This window comes from Microcaecilia unicolor, chromosome 1, assembly GCF_901765095.1.
Source record: "Microcaecilia unicolor chromosome 1, aMicUni1.1, whole genome shotgun sequence".
In the NCBI taxonomy this organism is placed as follows: Eukaryota; Metazoa; Chordata; class Amphibia; order Gymnophiona; family Siphonopidae; genus Microcaecilia; species Microcaecilia unicolor.
The window spans coordinates 444,773,554-444,793,854 of record NC_044031.1 but is presented as its reverse complement, the minus strand read 5'-3'; the positions used below and the strand labels follow the sequence as shown (position 1 = coordinate 444,793,854).

At 43.7% G+C, this 20,301-nt stretch overlaps 1 protein-coding gene across 1 annotated transcript in view; it reads left to right on the top strand.

The window, feature by feature from the left end:
• RTTN (rotatin) overlaps positions 1-20,301 on the top strand; it is a 478,682-nt gene that overhangs the window by 22,388 nt on the left and 435,993 nt on the right. Inside the window, exon 5 of the mRNA XM_030212687.1 lies at positions 4,027-4,117. Coding sequence (XP_030068547.1) covers positions 4,027-4,117 — 91 coding nt within the window. The remainder of the gene's footprint in view (positions 1-4,026; positions 4,118-20,301) is intronic.

Genomic DNA, 20,301 nt, shown 5'->3' with positions numbered 1-20,301 from the left:
TCTTCATCTAGGACGTTTTTCGGCAAGTCAAAGAGGAATTCTTACCACTCATAGAGGTGTAGTTTCTCCACTTTTTCTCACAAGCCTCAGAAGGCTGAACCCCTGCGCGATTGTTCTCATCAGCAGTGTGCGCCTATGACCTAGACAGCTCCCCAGTCAAAGCAGGGGACAAACTTTTCACTGGCTCCAGCAAAGCATAGCTGCTGTAAAAGTGACCGTCTGGGATGACTTGACGATCGGGGGGGGGAGGCTGCATTTTTTTAAAGAAAGGTGGCCCCTTGTAACCTCTGACCAATGTGTCCTTCAAATAATCTGTATTGGTGAAAGAGACCACCAGATTGCCCACTGAGAATATATTACTTCAGCTCTCATCACAAGCAGGTACTTGCGGAGGAAGTCTCCGCCCTTCTAAAGGCCCATGCAGTTGAGCCTGTTCCAGGGGAAAAAAAGGCTGGGATTCTATTCCTGGTTTTTCCTTGTTCAAAAGAAGACGGGATGCGTCCCATCCTAGACCCAAGGGCCCTGAACAAATTCCTGGTCAAAGAAAAGTTCAGGATGGTTTCCCTGGGTACCCTTCTCTTCATGATTCAGGAAAATGATTAGCTATGCTCTCTGGTCTTAAAGGATGTTTACACTCATATCCAGATAACTTCTAGCTCACAGGAGGTATCTTTGACTCCGGCTGGGGACACATAACTTCCAGTATCGCGTGCTGCCTTTTGGCCTCGTGTTGGCTCCCCAGATTTTCACCAAGTGTCTTCCTGTAGTTGCAGCGTTGCTACACAGACTGGGAATCCGTGTGTACCCCTACCTCAAATTTTGGCTGGTGAAGAGCAAGTCGAAGGACGGCGCTCAGGACTCCATGTGGATGACTATTCGGGTGTTAGAGCTATTAGGGTTTGTTTTAAATTACCCCAAATCCCATCTGCTCTCCATCCAGTGATTGGAGTTTATTGGAGCCCTGCTAGACACTCAGCAGGCTTGGGCTTTCCTCCCTCTGGCACGGGCGGACCCTCTTGTTGCTATTGCCTCTTGAGTCCGAGCAGCTTGGCAGATGTTGAGGTCGTGGCCTCAACTGTTCATATTACACCCATGAGATCTACCTAGTGGACCCTAGCTTTCCAGCAGTGTCAGGCCATGGAGAATCTGGAGGATGTCATCTGAGTGTCACCAGATCTGTTTCAGTCTCTGTTTTGATGGATGATTCTGTCCAGTTTAATTCTGGGACACCGATTCCAAACTCCATAGCCTATGAAGGTGCTGACAATGGATACATTCTATCTGGGGTGTGGAGCAATTTTCCCTCTAAGTGGAGCACATGAGCGATTGGTCATACGTTTTAGGAGTGAGGCTCACAGATTTTACGTGGTTGCTCACAAAATATTTTTTTGTGCTATATACAGAAATGCATTCCTAATACTGGCGCTCAAAAATTGTTGGTTTTTAAAAGTTGTGGCTCACATGAAAAAAAAGTTTGCACACAGCAGGCCACTCCTTAGAGGAAACATTAATGGGGAGCTGATGTAGACAGGCTTCACACTCAAGGTGCTTGTTCAGCCCAGGAGACAGATCTTCACGTCAGCCTTCTGGAGCTCTGGGTGATCTGGAATGCTCTAAAGGCTTTCAGATAGGCTGATCAACCAGATTATTCTTATTCAAACCAAAAATCAGGTTGCCATACATTACACCAACAAGCAGGGGGGCACTGGATCACACCCTCTGTCTCAGGAGGCCTGTCAGGCAAATCCAACATGCTGGCCTACAGAATGAGCAGGGTCATCAACCGCACGAGTGGCCACTCAACATCGGTGTTTCCCGTGACGTCTTCCGAGTGTGGGCCATCCTCTCGGTGGATCTTTTTGCCACTCAGTCCAATTAAAGCCCCTCAATTCTGTGCCGGGCTTCATGTCCATGACAGACTAGTGTCGAATGCCTTCCTCCTTCATTGGAGGTCAGGTCTTCTGTATGCATATCCTCTCATACCTCTCATAGGGAAGACTTTGCTGAATCTCAAGCAAGACCACAAGACAATGATTTTGATCACTCTTTGTTGACCCCAATGGATCTGGTTCCCCCTTCTTTTGGAGCTATGCTCTGAAGAACCATGGGAATTGGAATGTTTTTTGACCCTCATTATGTAGAACAAGGGATCTCTTCTGCATCCCAACCTCCTGCCTCTGGCCTGGATGTTGAGGGCTTAGAATTTGCTTCCTTGCATCTTCCTGAGGGTGTCTCCCGGATCTTGCTGACTTCCACGAAAGATTCCACCAAGAGGTGTTACTGTTTCAAATGGAGGAGGTTTGCCGTCTGATGTGAAGGCAGGGTCCTAGATCCTGTTTCCTGCCCTACAAAGGCCCTGCTTGAGTACCTTCTACACTTCTCTGAGTTTGATATAAAACCCAACTCTGTAAGGGTTCACCTCAGTGTAATTAGTACTTACAATCACCATGTAGAGGGTAAGCCTATCTCTGGGAAGCTTCTAATTTGCTTCATGAAAGGTTTGCTATTGACAAAGCCTCCTGTTAAACCTCCACCTATGTCATTAGATCTCAACGTTAAGCTTCTTTTGAGCCACTTGATACCTGTCATCTGAAGTACTTGACTTGGAAGGTCATATTTTTGGTGGCTGTTACTTCAGCTCGCAGGGTCAGTGAGCTTCAGGCTTAAGTAGTGTATGCACCTTATACTAAGTTTCATCACAACAGTGTAGTACTCCGCACACACCCCCAAAGTTTGTTCCTAAAGTTGTGTCGGAGTTCCATCTGTACCATTCGATTGACTTTTCAACATTTTTTCCCCAACCTTATGCCTGCCCTGGCGAAAGTACACTGCACACCTTGTAGTGCAAGTGAGTATCAGCCTTTTACTTGGAGTGGACTAGGCCCTACAGACTGTCCATCCAGCTCTTTGTTTCTTTTGATCTCAACAGGATAGGGGTTGCCATCGGGCAGTTCATCATCTCCATTTGGCTGGCAGATTGCATTTCCTTTACTTATGCCTAGGCTGTTCTGGCCCTTGAGGGTCATGTCAAGGCTTACAATGTTAGGGCTGTGGCTGTGTCCGTAGCCCACTTGTGGTCAGCCTCCATTGAAGAAATTTGCAAGACTGCAACGTGGTCTTTGGTCCACACATTCACTTCTCACTACTGCCTTGAGCAGGATAACCGATGTGACAGTTGGTTTGGACAGACAGTTCTGCAGAATTTGTTTGTGGTCTAGAGTCCAACTTCACCCACCTAGGCCTGTTTTGTTCTGTTCCAGACTACACTCTCACTCAGTATATAGTTTCAGGTTGATCTGTGTTTGACCTTGCCATTGCAAGGCCCAGGTGACCTATGTTTATTGTTTTCTGTGAGCCTGGTAGCTAGGGATTTCCACATGTGAGAATCATAGGACGGTTTGTCCTTGGAGAAAGCGAAGATACTTACTTGTAGCAGGTATTCTCAGAGGACAGCAGGCCTCACATACCCTCCCACCTCCCCTTTGAGTTGTCTTGTCTCTTCTTTTATGCATTAGTATTGTACTGATGATCCCACGCAACTTGCTCTCCAAAGAGCTCCTTAAAAGCTTGTCACAAGCTCTGAACTGGCAACATGGATCATGTTATCCACATGTGAGAATATAAGGCCTGTTGTCCTTGGAGAATACCTGCTACAGGTAAGTATCTTACTTTTTCCATCCCATTATTATTTGATCAATAGAACTTTACCATTTTCTTACCATACCAGTTGGTCAATAGGTTTGTTTTGAATCTTAAAATTAGGATAATACCAAATGGGGATTTCTATTTTTGGAAGGCCACCCTGAAATATTTAGCCAAACTCCAAATGTGATTAAAACAGTTTTAAAATAAGATGATCCTCCAGTGTGTCTTTTTATTTAAGCACGTACCAAGAGCTAAATGTAATTCTGGTGTTTATGTTACAGTTGATTGTGGGGAGCCACCATTATGTTTGCAGAGTGTATCAAATTTTATCATGTATTTGAATTCTGATTTTTTTTATTTTCTTCATATTTGCGTTTACAGTAAATTACAGTGTGAGGTGTTTAAAGTTTTGTACGTTTCCCTGGCTGAGTCTGACGACAACAGACAGACATGTTCTTTCTTCAAATGAAAGGTATGTTTTTATTATTAAATGACAAGTAAAAAAACAAAAAAAAAGTCATTCCCATTGTTTCCCTGCTTTTCTTTCCTAAAGTGCTTTGTGCTGATTGTTGGTTTATTAATTTATCTTAAGCAATTTTAGAAACGTTAAGACTACAGATTATAAATCAGTTATCTGTTTTTCTAATTTAGCCTACTAGGCCTAGAATATATTGGATTGTACTTGATTTGAAAAAGAGGAGATTTGGTGATAAGAGAGAGCGAGGTGCATTCATATATTTGGTGAATCATGGCCTGCCTTGCTTCCCATCTGCATATCCTCACAGCCTTCTCCGGGGTGACTCCCAGGTCTACCCTGATCTATCCAGGATCTTCCTATGGCTCTAATACACTTTTTCTTCTTGGTACTGTCCCTTCCCAATCTCTGTCTCCATCTGAAACCACAGTATGTTGCAGGAACACATTGCCCACCTTCTTCTTTCATCATCTCACCATCTCTTTTGTCTTTTCCGTTCTCAGCTCTCAACCTTCAACATTTCCTTCCTTAATTCAACCATCTCCATTCTATCTGAGTACATCTCGCTTTCATCGCTGTCATCATGCCTCTCCTACTGTTCTCTGAATTCTCTTGCTCCTTCTCCTGCTCTCCACTGGGGTTATCAATCCCAATCCTGGTCCTCCACATCAGCTCTCATCCTATTTGTGCAGATCACACTATGATGGCTCCAATCTAATTTCTGTTCCTCTCCTCCCCCCTTCTTCCCTGCCTTTCTCTTGTGCTCTGTGGAATGCCCGCTGTGTCTGCAACAAGCTTTCCTATATCTATGACCTCTTTATGTCTCGTACTCTCCATCTGCTTACCCTGTCTTAAGCTTGGCTTTGCCTTGAAGACTCTACTTCAGCCGTGGCCCTGTGTCATGGAGGTTACCTTTTCTCCCGTACTCCTCACCCGCTTGGCCTTGGAAATAGTGTCGGGCTACTACTTTCACCCTCCTGTAAATTTCAATCTCTTCTTTCACCTTAGTCTCACTGCTTTTCTTCCTTCGAAGTTCACTCCATCCGTCTGTTCACTCCTCTGCCTTTCTGAGTAGCAGTCATTTATCGACACCCTGATAAGTCCCTTTCTTCCTTTCTCACTGACTTTGATGCCTGGCTTTCCTTCTTCCTTGAACCTTCATCTCCTTCACTCATTCTTGGGGATTTTAACATTCATGCTAATGATCGCTCTGATGCTTCTCAGTTTCTCGCTTTAACATCCTCTTTCAATCTTCAACTGTGCTTCGCTACCCCCACTCACCAGAATGGCCACTGTCTTGATTTTAAATTCTTCTCCAACTGCTCACTCTCTAGTTTCTGTGCCTCAGCTCTTCCCCTCTCTGACCATCATCTAATAACTTTCACACTTAAACACCCTTCCCCCCAGTCCTGTCCAATCTGAACCAATGCATTTAGGAATCTTCAGGTTATTGACCCTTGTGTTCTGTCCTCCAGTGATTTAAATCTCTTCTCAACCACTATGTTATCCAAGTCTGTCAATGAGGCTGTCTCTTCCTATCATACTACTCTCTCCTCTGCTCTGGATACTCTTGCTCCTCCCATTTTCCATTCTGTAATGTGTACCAAACCCCAGCCTTGGTTGACCACTAGAATCCGCTACCTACGTTCCTGTGCCTTCTCTGCTGAATTCCTTTGGCTGAAATCACGTGCCTATTCTGACTTCATACATTTCAAATTCTTGCTGACCTCCTTCCAGTCTGCTCTTTCACTTGCCAAACAGGACTACCACATCCAGTTGACAAACTCTCTTGACTCAAACCCTCAACATCTCTTCATGCCTCACTAAACTCTCTCCTCAAAGTGCCTTCACCTCCACCTCTCCCTTCAGTCTCCCTTCAGTCTGGCTGAGTACTTTCCTGATAAGGTTCACAAGATTAAACTTGAATTCTCAACCAAGTCACCTCCACCTCTCCTTCATCCCCTGCCTCCTTTTCTGAAATCAGTGAAGAGGAAACTGCACATTTTCTTTCCTTCTCAAAACTAACTACCTGTTCCTCTGATCCCATTCCCACCCACTATCTCTCCTACTGGTCATCTCTTTTATCTGTCATATCCTCAATCTTTCACTGTCCACTGCGACTGTTCCTGATGCCTTCAAACATGCCATAGTTACACCACTCCTCAAAAACCTTCATTGGACCCTACCTGTCCTTCCAACTATCACCCCATCTCCCTCCTCCTTTTTCTATCCAAGATACTTGAACGTGCTGTTCACCGCCATGTTCTTGACTTTTTTTCATCTCAATCTATTCTTGATCTACTTCATTCTGGTTTTTGCTCTCTTCATTCAACTGAAACAGCCCTTGCTAAAGTCTCCAATGACCTGTTCCTGGCCAGATCCAAAGGTCTCTATTCTATCTGCATCCTTCTCTATCTATCTGCTGCTTTTGACACTGTTGATCACCGCCTACTCCTTGATACGCTGACTTCACTTGGATTTCAGGGCTCTGTTCTTTCCTGGTTTTTTTTCTTATCTCTCCCAATGTGTTTTTAGTATATACTCTGGTGGATCCTCCTCCACTTCTATCCCACTATCAGTTTGTGTATTCCAGGGATCTGTCCTGGGACTTCTTGTTTTCTCCATCAATACTTCTTCCCTTGGTACTCTGATCTCATTCCATGGTTTTCAGTATCACCTTATTTCATAGCATCCCACAGATCAATCCAGAGACGAGTGGGACCAAAATGCGTCCTTTCCTTTCTGAGCACACTACCAGAACCCTTATCCACACTCTTATCACCTCTTGCTTAGACTATTGCAACTTGCTTCTCACAGGTCTCCCACTAAATCATCTCTCTCCCCTTCAATCTGTTCAAAATTCTGCTGCACGATTTGTATTCTGCCGGTGTCGCTATGCTGTTATTAGCCCTCTCCTCAAGTAACTTCTTTAGCTCCCTATCGTTTTACACATAAAGTTCACTCTCCTCTTATTGAATTACAAGTGCATTCACTCTGCTGCTCCTCAGTATCTCTCCAACCTTATCTCTTCCTAAACTCCTCCCTGGGAACTACGTTCACTGGATAAATCTGTCTTATCTGCACCCTTCTCCTCCACTGTTAGCTCCAGACTCCATTCCTTTTATCTTGCTGCACCATATGCCTGGAATAGACTTCCTGAGCCGTTATGTCAATCTCCATCTCTGGCTGTCTTCAAATCTAGGCTAAAAGCCCACCTTTTTGATGCTTTTAACTCCTAACCCTTACTCACTTGTTCATTATCCATGTTTATCATTCCCACCTTAGTAATTCCCTTATCCCTTATTTGTCCTGTTTGTCCTAATTAGATTTTAAGCTCTGTTGAGCAGGGACTGTCTCTTCATGTCTGGTGTACAACACTACGTATGTCTAGTAGCACTATAGAAATGTTAAAAGTAGTAGTAGTAGTTTTTTCTGTGGTGCCTTCCCCCTTTTTCTGGCACCATTGCTTCGTTTGATTTGGCTGGGGAGGTTTATTCATCCATGTCCACTCAAATTCCAAGTGGCTTCAAGCGCTGTACTCTGTACAGTTGGACCATCTCTGGCAAGGACACCCATTCTTGGTGTCTCCAGTGTTTAGGGCCTGACTGTAATCCTGTTAACTGTGTTCTCTGTCTTCAGATGAAGAAGCGGACCCAGTTTGCCAGAGAGGCTCAACGCAAGAGGATTTGTGGAGTTGGGTCCAATTCCTTGGCATTGGCATAGACGTCGAGTATTGCACCATCACCGGGAGCCGTCAGTACACATGGCTGTTGCTAGAACTGTTGACACTGGGAGCAGTTGTTCATTGAGTGGGTCTCCACCTGTCTTGACACCAACTGCTGTGCAGGGCCCCTGGAACCGTTCAGTGGTGGTAGGATTCTATTTCACCCTTGTCGGCACCAAGGAGCGTTGATGTCCAGCTTCGGATGAAGGGCAAGAAGCATCGGCATCAATCGTTCTTGATGCGTGGTGTCAGGAGCTCTGGGATGTTGAGTGATTCAGCACCCGAGTAGCGTTGGTACCAGGAGGACGTTCCCCCCCCCCCCCCCCCCCCCATTCAGGAGGTGCCGATGCATCGGTCTCTTATTAGCCAGGACCCAGCTCCTGTCTTGGCCCCGCCAGTTCTGCAGCCTGTCTCTGAGCCTGTGAGCTGCCAAGGTGTCGACTACCACCCAAGCTGGCACTCCCTTGACTTCGGTGGAGAAAGCTTCGCTGGAGTAGAGCAAAGCATAGCTGCTATCAAAGTGTCCATTCCAGATGACTTTCCAGTTGGGAGGGGAGGGGGGAGAGGCTGAAGATTTTTTACGAGAGATGGCCCCTTATAATCTCTGACCAGTGGGTTCTCCAAATAGTCCATCTCAAATTGCCCACCGAGAGCTCATTACTCAGGTACCTTTAGAGGAACATTCAGCCTACCTGAAGGCCTATGCTGTTGAGCCCGTTCCACCAGGTGAAGAAGGGCGGGGATTCTGTCCCCATGATTCAGGAAAACGATTGGCTATGCTGCCTGAACTTAAAGGACACATATACATGCATCCCGATACTTTCATCCCACCAGAAGTATCTATGATTTTGGCTGGGAACACACCACATCCTGTACAACTTGTTCGCTTCGTGTCAGCAGTCAGAGTATTTACCAAATGTCTAGCGGTAGTCGCAGCATTGCTAATCAGGCTGGGAGTCCGTGTGTTACCTTATCTTGATGATTGATTAGCTGGTGAATAGTACGTAGGAGGACGGTACTCTAGAGTTCATGCAGAGGACTATTCAGGTGCTTGAGCCTACTATGGTTTGTTTTAAACTACCCCAAGTCCCATCTTCGCCCTGTCCAGCAATTGGAATTTATTGGAGCCCTGCTCGATACAGAGAGTTCGAGCCTTTCTCCCGGGGCCAAGAGCAGAGACTGTAGTAGCACTGGCTTCTCAGGTTTGAGCCTCCCACAAGTCACAGCTTGGCAGATGTTGAGGTTTTTGGGCCACATGGCATCCACAGTTTGTGACACCCATGACACACCTTCACATGAGAACAGCCCAATGAACCCTGGCCTCTCAGTGGTGCCAAGCCGTGGGAGGTCTAGAAGATCATCCTAGTATCCCCAGAGCTTGTATGCTCTTTTAGTGGTGGGCAATTTGATCCAATTTGACTCTGGCACTTCCATTTCAAATTCCTCAGCCACAAAAAGTGCTGATGATGGATGCATCTCTCCTGGGTTGGGGAGCTCATGTAGATGGGCTTCACACTCAAGGTCTTGGTCCGCTCAGGAAAACAGATCAATCTCCTGGAATTGCGGGCGAACTGGAATGTTCGAAAGGTTTTTAGAGTTCGGAAGTCTTAAGTTATGCAATTCAAGTGGACAATCAGATTACCATGTATTACAACAACAAGTGGGGGGACACCGGATCATGCCCTCTGTGTCAGGAGGCTGTCCGGATGTCCAGCTGTGGAGTTCAGCTCGCTGATATGGCATGTACCTTTGAACAACAACCTGGCCAACAGACTGAAAAGGGTTATGCAACTGCACGAGTGGTCTGTCAACATGGGCGTTGCCCAAGAAATCTTCCAATCGTCGGGCATCCCCCTGGTGGGACTCTTTGTCACTGACATGAATTGCAAAGTCCCTCAGTTCTGTTCCAGGTTTCTCCTTCATTGGGGGACAGGCCTTCTGAATGCGTATACTCCCATACCTCTTGTGGGGAAGACTTTGGTGAAACTCAAGCAAGACCGCGGGACCACAATTCTGATCGCTCCTTACTGGCAGATATGGTTCCCTCTTCTTCTGGAATTAACTTCCGAGGAACCGTGGAGATTGGAGTTTTTTGCTACCCTTATTATGCAGAGCGAGGCATCTCTTTTTCATCCCAACCTCCAGTCTAGAATTTGCTTGCTTGTGTCTTTCAGAAGGTGTGTTTCCCTGGTCTTGTTGTCTTCCAAGAAAGTAAGTTTCCACTAAGAGGTGATTCAGGTTGATCTGTGTTCTGTTCTCACCATTTGAGGCCCAATTGACCTACGGTTGTTTTCATTGAATCTTGTAGCTAGGGATTCCCCACTTGTGAGAATTATAGGCCTGCATGTCCTCGTAGAAAGTGAAGATATTTACTTGTAATAGTTATTCTCCGAGGACCTGAGGCCTTACATTCAAACAAACCCTCCCACCTCCTTTTGGAGTTGTCTTTTCTTTTTTCATATTATTTTGTATTGTAATGATAGTCTCTCACTTTTGCAGTGGGTGTGGAAGGCACTTGTGTATGTGCAATGTAGCGAGTCTCTCACTGCATAAAGCTCTTTTAAGCTTGGAATAAGTTCTGGACTGAGCAATGCAGGTTGCATTTATCCGTTTGTGAGAATATAATGTCTGCTGTCCTCGGAGAATATCTGCTTTAGGTAAGTATCTTTGCTATCATGGATGATTGCTGACCCACCTTCTTATTGGAAGTGTAGAAATCGGGTTCATCAGCTGCTTACTTGGGAGGCCTAGGAGACATGTAGCTCCTTTAAATGTAAATACTGTTTTCTGAAGATCTGGGACAGTTATATTCAACATATTACACTAAGGGGTAGAGGTCATCTCTTAAACTCAATATAATGCTATACAGACATAGGGATATCTTTTTTATATATTTAATTGTTCCTTTGCACTTTAATCTTTTAATTGGATCGTTGGCAGCCATGAGAAGCCAGGCTGCAGTAATTTGGATGTTTTATTTGGGTAGGGGAGGGGTGGTGTGGGGTTTAAACGGACAACCAAAAAGGTATGACATTTCTAGCTTGTAGCTGATGGATGTTAACAGTGGACTATGTCCCCCCCCTTTTTTTTTTCTTTTGCTGTTTCTTCTGCTCTTTCTTCCATTGCTCTATACTGGACATATGTTTGCCTATTTTCTTACCAATAAAATTGTTTAAAAGTAAAAACCACCTTATTTCAGACTTTTTAAAATTATATTCATATTTAATAATATTTTAACTTTGAGAGGTTTGTAATTCCCTGTTGCATTTACTGTTGTTTATAAAATTGTAATCCACTTTGTGTTCTAGCAAGGAATTGGTGGAATATAAATGTGAATATTAGATTAGATTACAGCTTGAGACTGCCTGCAGCTACTGGACACCCTCGAGGTAGTTCCCTGGGTTTGAGTACACATGCATCCCCATCAGAGGTCAGTTATGTTCTGTTGAAATCCAAAGTCTCAGGACTTCAAGGTCCATCTTAAACTGCTGCCCTCACTCCTGCAGGAGCTGAGCTGGTAGAGTCACTCAGCTTGGTTTTTTGAAGGGGGTGCCATTGGTAGTCCCAGAATGGGAAATAGTCACAATGGATGCAAGAGCTGAAGAGCCCTTTGTCAGGCCAGTGCGATAGAGGGCACTTGGTACTTCAATCAGCTGAAAGCCAGGACGATTAGCCTGGTCTATAATTTTCCGGATCTCCCTTGGAACCTTTTAAAAAAAATCGACGTTACATTGGCCACCCTCCAATCTTCCGGTACCACCCTCGATTTTAAGGATAAATTACATATTACTAACAATAGCTCCGCAAGTTCATTTTTCAGTTCTATCAGTACTGTGGGATGAATACCATCCGGTCCAGGAGATTTGCTACGCTTCATTTTTTAGAACCGCCCCATTACATCCTCCAGGTTTATAGAGAATTCTTTCAGTTTCTCTTGACTCGTCAGCTTCGAATACCATTTCTGGCACCGATATCTCACCCAAATCTTCCTCGGTGAAAACCGAAGCAAAGAATTCATTTAATCTCTCTGCTATGGCTTTGTCTTCCCTGATTGCCCCTTTTACTTCTCGGTCATCTAGCGATACAACTGATTCTTTTGCCGGCTTCCTACTTTTAATATACCTAAAAAAATTTTTACTATGTGTTTTTGTCTCCAATGCAATCTATTTTTCGAAGTCCCTCTTAGCCTTCCTTATCAGCGCTTTGCGTTTGACTTGACATTCCTTATGCTGTTTCTTATTATTTTCAGTCGGTTTCTTCTTCCATTTTCTGAAGGATTTTCTTTTAGCTCTAATAGCTTCCTTCACCTCACTTTTTAACCATGCTGGCTGTCATTTGGTCTTCCGTCCTCCTTTTTTTAATACATGGAATATATTTGGCCTGGGCTTCCAGGATGGTGTTTTTGAACAGCATCCACGCCTGATGTAAATTTTTTCCATAGCAGCTGCTCCTTTAAGTTTTTTTTTCACTGTTCTTCTCATTTTATCATAGTCTCCTTTTTTAAAGTTAAACGCTAACGTATTTGATTTCCTATGTATACTTCAAAGCTAATATCAAAAATACTAGGACTAGGGGGCATGTGATGAAGCTACAAAGTAGTAAATTTAAAACGAATCAGAGGGGGAGATAACGTGATGATCTGAGGGGAGCAGACATGCAGTAGCTGCTCTCTAGAGCCCTACCTTCCCCCCCCCCCCCCGACGAAAAAAGACCTACAAAGAGAGCGGAAACCTGGGAAATACAGTGGAAGAGGGGTTGTGTGCTTGTATGGACCCTTTTGTTATAAAATTGGAAACGGCGATGCCACCAGTGAAAAACACAAAGAAAGAAGTGGATAAACCGCGAGTGATAGATCTCAAAATGGCGGAGAGTCCCGTGCCAGCTCCAACGCCCACGGCGTTCACGACGCAACAGCTCCTTCAACTAACAGAAGCAGTGAAATCGGCATTAGATCCTCAATTGCAACAACTATCCAGCCAACTTACCACTTTAGAAACGTTTTTGGAGGACACAACAAGGCGCACTGGTGAGCTGGAACACAGAGTGTCGACAATGGAGGACGGGGAGGCCGGAAAAGCCAAGCAACTGGAGGAATTATAGAAACTGGTACAAAATTACAATCACAACAAATTGATTATCTAGAGAACCGTTCGAGGTGAGATAACCTGCGGATTGTAGGGATCCCAGAAACGGTACCAGAGCATATGTTGCAAACAGTGCTAGAAAAATGGTTAGCCACAGAGATGGCACTCTCAGATAGCACAGAATTCTTTTGCTTGGAAAGGGCCCACTGAATAGGGCGCAAACCGGAACAAAACCAGAGGCCCAGAGTGATCATACTAAAAGTTCATAATTTTGTGCGCAAAGTAGAAATACTGAGAGGAGCCTGAATGAAGCGAGATATGTTGTTCTATAATGGGAATCCCGTAAAAATTTTCCAGGACTTTTCATCATGCTTACAAGAGAAAAGGCGGGCATATCAACCTATTTGTAAAACCCTGGTGGACGTGCAAAAGAAATTTGCATTGATATATCCGGTGACATTAAAAATTTATCACCAGGAAAAATGGCATCTGTTCAAAACGCCACAGGAAGCTAAACAATTTCTTACTGGACTGGAGCCGGTTTAAATGACATGGACTGTCTGGGTGGCGCTCAATGGAATGGACGGTAATTAAATAAGAATTCAGACCTAAATGACAAGAGCAAATGTTTTAAGATGTACCGGAGTTGGGCTGGATATTGTATATTCCGTCGTTTGAGATAAGTATGACCTAGACTACTTCTCCCACCATAACTCCCTTGTTCATCCTGTAACCCATCCCCCTCCCGCCTCCTCCACCCCCTTCCAGTGTTCACCTACCCGTGCTCTCTCCTCTCCTACTCCTTTCACCCTGTCCTTCTCCTACCTATTCTCTTTTATTACTCCGCGATACTCAACTTTATTGTCTTTATCAATATTCTGTAATCCCTATTACTGTGTAAGCCGCATTGGACATGCTTTTAGTGGGAAAGTGCGGGGTACAAATGTAATAATAAATAAATAAATATGTTATTAGAAAAGGGATACTTTAGAGAGAGAAGTGATATATGAGCTAGCCAGGTTAATACCTATACGTGATGGGGGGGGGGGGGGGGGGGGCTCGATGTCGCATGATCTCTGGCATCCTTGATAGAAGGATGGGGTTTTGGTACAAGGGAGTTAAGATGGGGGAGATAAGGGGAGGCGAAGGGGGGTGGAGGGTTGGAGTTTGGAAATAGGGATATCACAAGGTGGATATATAATGCTTAAAAGTCATCTGTGCAAACACCAGCATAAGTGTGATAAGGGCAAAAGGAATGCTAAAAGAAATCAGATTGAGGATCATAACTGCTTAGTAATAGCAAATAGGGCCTCAGATGGCCTCTCGGGTGAGGCTGGGCACCCGAGAGAAGTTTTACTTAGCACGCTTGTAATATTAGGTTCATAACATCAAGTAGACGATTAGAACCACAAGCAACCCCTCTGAAAAGGGCAAACGTTTTGGCAGCCCTGAAAAGACACATAAGGTGAACATAGGGTGCCTTCAAGAAACCAGATTGTCCCCAGAGGAGCATTTGAAACTAAAGACACGGTGGGTGGAAGAGATATTTTCTGCTTGAGCCGAAGGGGTGGAGTGGCCATATTAATCCGTAAGGGATTGGCAGTCAAGTCAGAACTGGTGCAGGGTGACCCTAAGGGTAACTATGTGTTGGTGCGAATGTGGATACAAAATCGAGATTTTTTGGTTTTGGGACTTTATGGACCGAATAAATATGACTCAAAATTTTACACTAAATTAATTGATATATGTATGCCCTATAGATCTTCCCAACTCATAGTGATGGGGGACTTCAACCTAGTCTCGGACCCACAATGGGACTGCTCAGTCCCTAATGTAGCACACCAAGGAGGACCCAAATCCCATGCAATGGCCTTTTTTATGCACTCCCTCAACCTCATTGACACATGGCGAGCTTTGCATCCAGGGGAACGAGACTTTACCCATCTCTCCCATGCACATGGTACACTTTCTAGGCTTGATTATATATTATATATTGATAAGCCAATCAACATTTTTCTGGGTAGAAAAAGTAGATATTGGGCCAGAGGAGATTTCTGACCACTCCATGGTATAGATGGATGTGGAGACTTCTAGTTTTTATCAGGCCTTCGCAGGTTGGAGGTTTCTGACTTATCTCTACCAAATTAAGGATTTTCAATCCTTCATTCACCAGAAATGGGAAGATTACATGCATTACAATAAAGAACACGTGGAACAACCAACACTATTCTGGTTGACAGCTAAAGCCGTGTTGTGAGGAGACGTGATAGCATACGTCCATGCTAGGAACAGAAAAAAGCTCAATAGCAATTGTAAGGTTAGAGGCCAGGCTCAAGAAAGTGAAAGTGCAGTACATGTGGAGTCCAAATGTCAAAACAAAAGAGCAGCTCCAAGCAGTGCAAGTGACACTTAACTCTCTTACATGAACGTACATGTAGATCCTTAGCACATCAAAAATTCAAACTGCAAAGATTTGGAAACAGATCAGGATCGATGTTAATGAGACTGATTGGAGCTTGGGGACCGCGCAAGCCAATAACGACTCTTAGAGATGAAAAAGGAATATAATGTAAAAAGAGTGAGGAAATAGCTCAGATTTTTACACAATATTTCAAAGCCATGTACGCTGCCCCTCAGAAACCAGATCCTATAGAAATAAAAAATTTCTTAACCCAGGTAGGACTTCCCCAGCTAACAGAGACAGAAATTAGAGAGTTCAAAAGTCTGTTACAGGGAAAGGAGATTCAGGAGGTGATTATGTCCCTGCCATTGGGATCAGCGCCAGGCCTAGATGGGTATACAGGAGAATTTTATAAATTATTGCCAACTTCCTTTCTGGGGCCTAGCCATGATTATCATGAACAGGCTATAAAAGAAAGCAAATTCCCACAATATTCTAATACAGCGCTGATTTCCTTGATTCCTAAGCTGGGGCGGCCAGAAGATCAAGCAGCATCATATAGGCCCATTTCACTTTTCAATGTTGATATCAAAATTCTAGCTAAAATATTAGCCAACCGATTGTCCAAATACTGCCTAGGTTGATTGGGGAGGAACAAGCAGGCTTTGTTAAGACTAGGCAGGCAGTTGGGAATGTTCGCCGTTTGTTGCTGGCAATGGCGGCCAGTCAGCAGATGGCGATACCGACATGCCTTTATAGTCTAGATGCTGAAAAAGTCTTTGATAAAGTGGGATGGGAGTATTTGTTTACCCGGAGACCTCTATAATAGTGAATGGAGTCAAGATGAGTCCGTTTAGGATCATGAGAGGCACCAGACAGGTATGCCCCCTCTCACCAATGCTTTTTGTCCTGTCTATAGAACCGCTGCTGCGGGCCTTGAAGTTCGCACAGGAGATACCAGGAATGAAGGTGGGAGGAGGGAAAATTGAAGCTTTGGCATTTGCGGGCGACCTAGCCAGTATAACATCTAACCCTCGTGAGTCTTTGGTGACAATGCTCCAACTAATTAAAAAATACGGGGACATTTCAGGATTTTCACTTAACTTACAGAAGTCAAAGGGACTAGTGTTGTACCCGGGTGTGGGATATCCAGGGCCGGGAGAGAGGTCTTTAACATGGGAGGAAGAGAACATTAAATACCTGGGCACATACCTATCACAGGATTTGACTAAATTGTATATTAATAATTAATAATGTGACTCCATTATTAACCCAGACATGTTTACAGCTGCGAATGTGGCAAGACTACCTGTTAATGTTAATGGGAAGGGTAGCACTGTATAATATGGTGATTGTACCCAAGTGGATATATATATTTCAGACTCTACCACTCTTCTTCAAATCTGAAGCTGAACAGAAGCTGAACAAACAACTGCGGTGTTTTTTGTGGAGAGGACGGAAAGCCCGACTACCAATTAAAACGCTTCAGATACCCATGGAATACCTCACTATAGCATGTGGGATGAGACATATCACGGATTGGTACCGCGCAACCTCAGATTTTTCGGCTACGGAGATAGAGACAGCATTAACAATGGACACCCATTTTAGCTGTTTACTGCATACTGGAGGAGGCCGGATGCCACCGGTACTTATGGAAACACACATATTACCAACAGTGAAAGCGGTGTGGAGATGGGTCTGTCGATTACATCACTTCTCCCCACGGATAACTCCATATTTAGCAATATGTGACAACCCAGGGTTTCCCCCTGGAATGATGTATAGGGTATTCCGACGATGGCAAAGCAATGGATTGATATATATATCGCAGATATTGACCGATGAAGGTCGAATCCAAACCTTCGAGCAGCTCAAAACCAGATTTTCCTGCTTACAATCAGATTTCTTTCACTATGTTCAACTGAAACATTATATAACCATTTTACCATGCACATAGCTGACAGAAGATGTACAGGAGGAGCTATCGACAGCGTTTTTTTTGCAATCACAAAATAAAGTCTCTCTAAGAATGCACCACAGACATATTAGAGACACGATACCTGAGCTAGACTATGCAAAGTTAGCGCAGGCCTGGAGCCTAGATCTAGGAATTGACATTTCGAGCCAAGTGCTTAAAACATATATATTGTCGTTACGAGGCTCTTGCAAAATGATGGCACACTGGGAACAGCAATATAAGTTTGCCATGCGTCTCTATATCTCACCAAGGAGAGCCTTTCTTTTGGGAGAATCCTCAGAGGGGGCGTGCCCAAAATGTGGAGCACAAGGGGTCCTCCTGGGCCATATGTTCTGGCAATGCCCAAAAATAGTGAACTTTTGGAAGAACTTATTAAAACATATATCAATTATATGGCGTACAGGATGGAGATATGATCCGCTTTTGCTGTTTGGAAACCCTGGGCGGTCATCTCCAATTTCAGCAGGATATCGGGGTTTCACGCTCCAGGCGATCATCATAGCAAAAAAAGTAATACTTTGAGGCATATTTTCAAAGCACTTAGCCTTCCAAAGTTGCATAGGTTTCTATGGAACTTTGGAAGGCTAAGTGCTTTGAAAATATGCCTCTTTCTGAATGGATTACAAATAACACGCCAACAATTCAACAATGGAGATGCCAAATGGTTTATTTCATGAGATTTGAGAGAAGAGTGGTGGATCATACCCCAGGCTTTAAAGAAGTGGACTATTGTAAGATATGGACACCATTCTGGCTGACATTACCCCCAGCAGCAAAAGGGCCCATACTAAACATGTAAACAAGTGAATAATAATAAAGGTGCTTTGAGCAGTTTAAGTTACAAGAAGGGGAGGGGAGGGAGGGGGGAGGGAAGAGACCAGGAAAGAAGAGGGAAGAGGGGCTAGGGGAGGGAGGATAAAAGGGGGGGGAATGGAGGGAGGGAATAGGGATAGCATTGTTGAGTAAGGAAGCCCAGTTTAAGGGGAAGTATAGAATTCACAGTTATGGAGATAGGAGGAGGAGGGGGGTGGGGGTGGGAGAAGTTAAATCATTTGGTAGGACTACATTAAACAGATGATTTGATAATAGCTGTACTGTTCTTCACTGACGAAACCTGGTAAAATTGCATATATCCTAACTGCATTTGTATGTTTGAAGGGTGTTATCATCATCAATAAAACTTTCTTTAAAATAAAAAAAATAGAAAGAATCAGAGAAAATGTTTCTTCACTCAACGTGTAATTAAACTCTGGAATTCGTTGCCAGAGAATGTGATAAAGGCGGTTAGCGGAGTTTAAAAAAGGCTTGGACGGCTTCCTAAAGAAAAAGTCCATAGACCATTATTAAATGGACTTGGGGAAAATCCACTATATCTGGGATAAGCAGTATAAAATGTTTAGTACTTTTTGGGGATCTTGCCAGGTATTTGTGACCTGGATTGGCCACTGTTGGAAACAGGATGCTGGGCTTGATGGACCTTTGGTCTTTCCCAGTATGGCAATACTTATGTGCTTTCCTCTTTCTCCCTCTTGCATAAATCGCAGTCAGGCTTTAGGCCTTGATATAGTACTGAGACAGTCTTGACCACCTTAGGATCTGATTTTAGGAAAGCAATTAGTCTAGGCTTCAAGTTTTTAATGATGCAATTCTATATATCTGATGCTTTTGATGTCGTTGATCATGAGTTGCTTTTAGGTCTGTCGGACCAATTTAGACTGGGAAGATTCACCAGTGGTTCTGTGGCTTCCTAAAATCTAGATCGTATCAGGTGAAGTTGTCAGGTTTTCTCTCAACATCCTGGTCTCCTGACTGCGAGGTGCCACAGGGCTCGCCGCTATCTCCAATCATGTTCAATGTTATGACGGCTCTGTTAGGTGACAGACTGGAAACAGCAGGTTCTGCACTTTTATTTATGCGGACAATGTCGCAATCTATATCTTTTTCAAGACTGGTCTTCCAGAAATTGTCCCTAAGATTAGACTTGATCTTGATTTGTTGGAATCCTGGGCTTCCAAATTTAAATTTAAGTTAAATACAGATAAGTCTTTCTTCTGGTAACCAACTCCTTTGACTGTACCATATGTAATAATTTTACCATTTGACAACTTGTCCTAACCCCTAGACATTATTCTTAGGGTACTGGGTATATTAATTGATAGTCACCTCATGTTCGAGCCTCAGGTTTCCTCAGTAGTGAAAAAAATCCTTCAGGTCCCTTTGGAAACTGAGGAGAATCGGATCATAATTGTCACCTGATATCTTCAGACTGCTAGTTCAATCCTTGGTTTTAACTCAGTTCAATTACTGCAATTCCATCTATGCTGGATGTAAGGAGGGTGTCCTAAAATAGCTGCAAACTGCTCAAAAAACAGTAGCTAGGCTTGTCCTGAAGGTATTGCGTTTTGATAGAGCCACTCCATTATTATGCAAGTTGCACTGGCTGTCAGTTAAAGCCAGGATTAATTTCAAATTATATGTTTTTGTCTTTCAAATATTATTATTATTATTATTATTAGCATTTGTATAGCGCTGCCAGACACACGCAAAGCTGAACAAGGCACTGGATTACCTGCAGTCCTTAATAATTATTCTCCTACGCAATATAACTTCTGGTTCTAGGGTCGCAGACTTCAGATACCGAGGTGCTAAGTGAAGGAACTCACTGCCAGTACTGGCCATCAATGGTTTATTATTTAGTTCTTATTTGTATCTTATTGTGCTACTCTGTTCTTACTTGCTATTTTGTTTATGGTATTGTAAACCTTGCCTGTTTTATTTATTGTAATCCACATTGAATTGGAATATGTTCGGGATAATGTGGGGTATAAATGTCAAAATAAATAAATTAAAGGAAATTAACAGATAAGAATACATTTCACTATACTTCTGAACCCCATCTGTTTTGTTTTGGCATTTGTAACCTGCTTTTGATTTTGTATTTCAGGAGGATTGGTGTAGCAATTCTCTTAAACATAACAGAGCAACAAAACA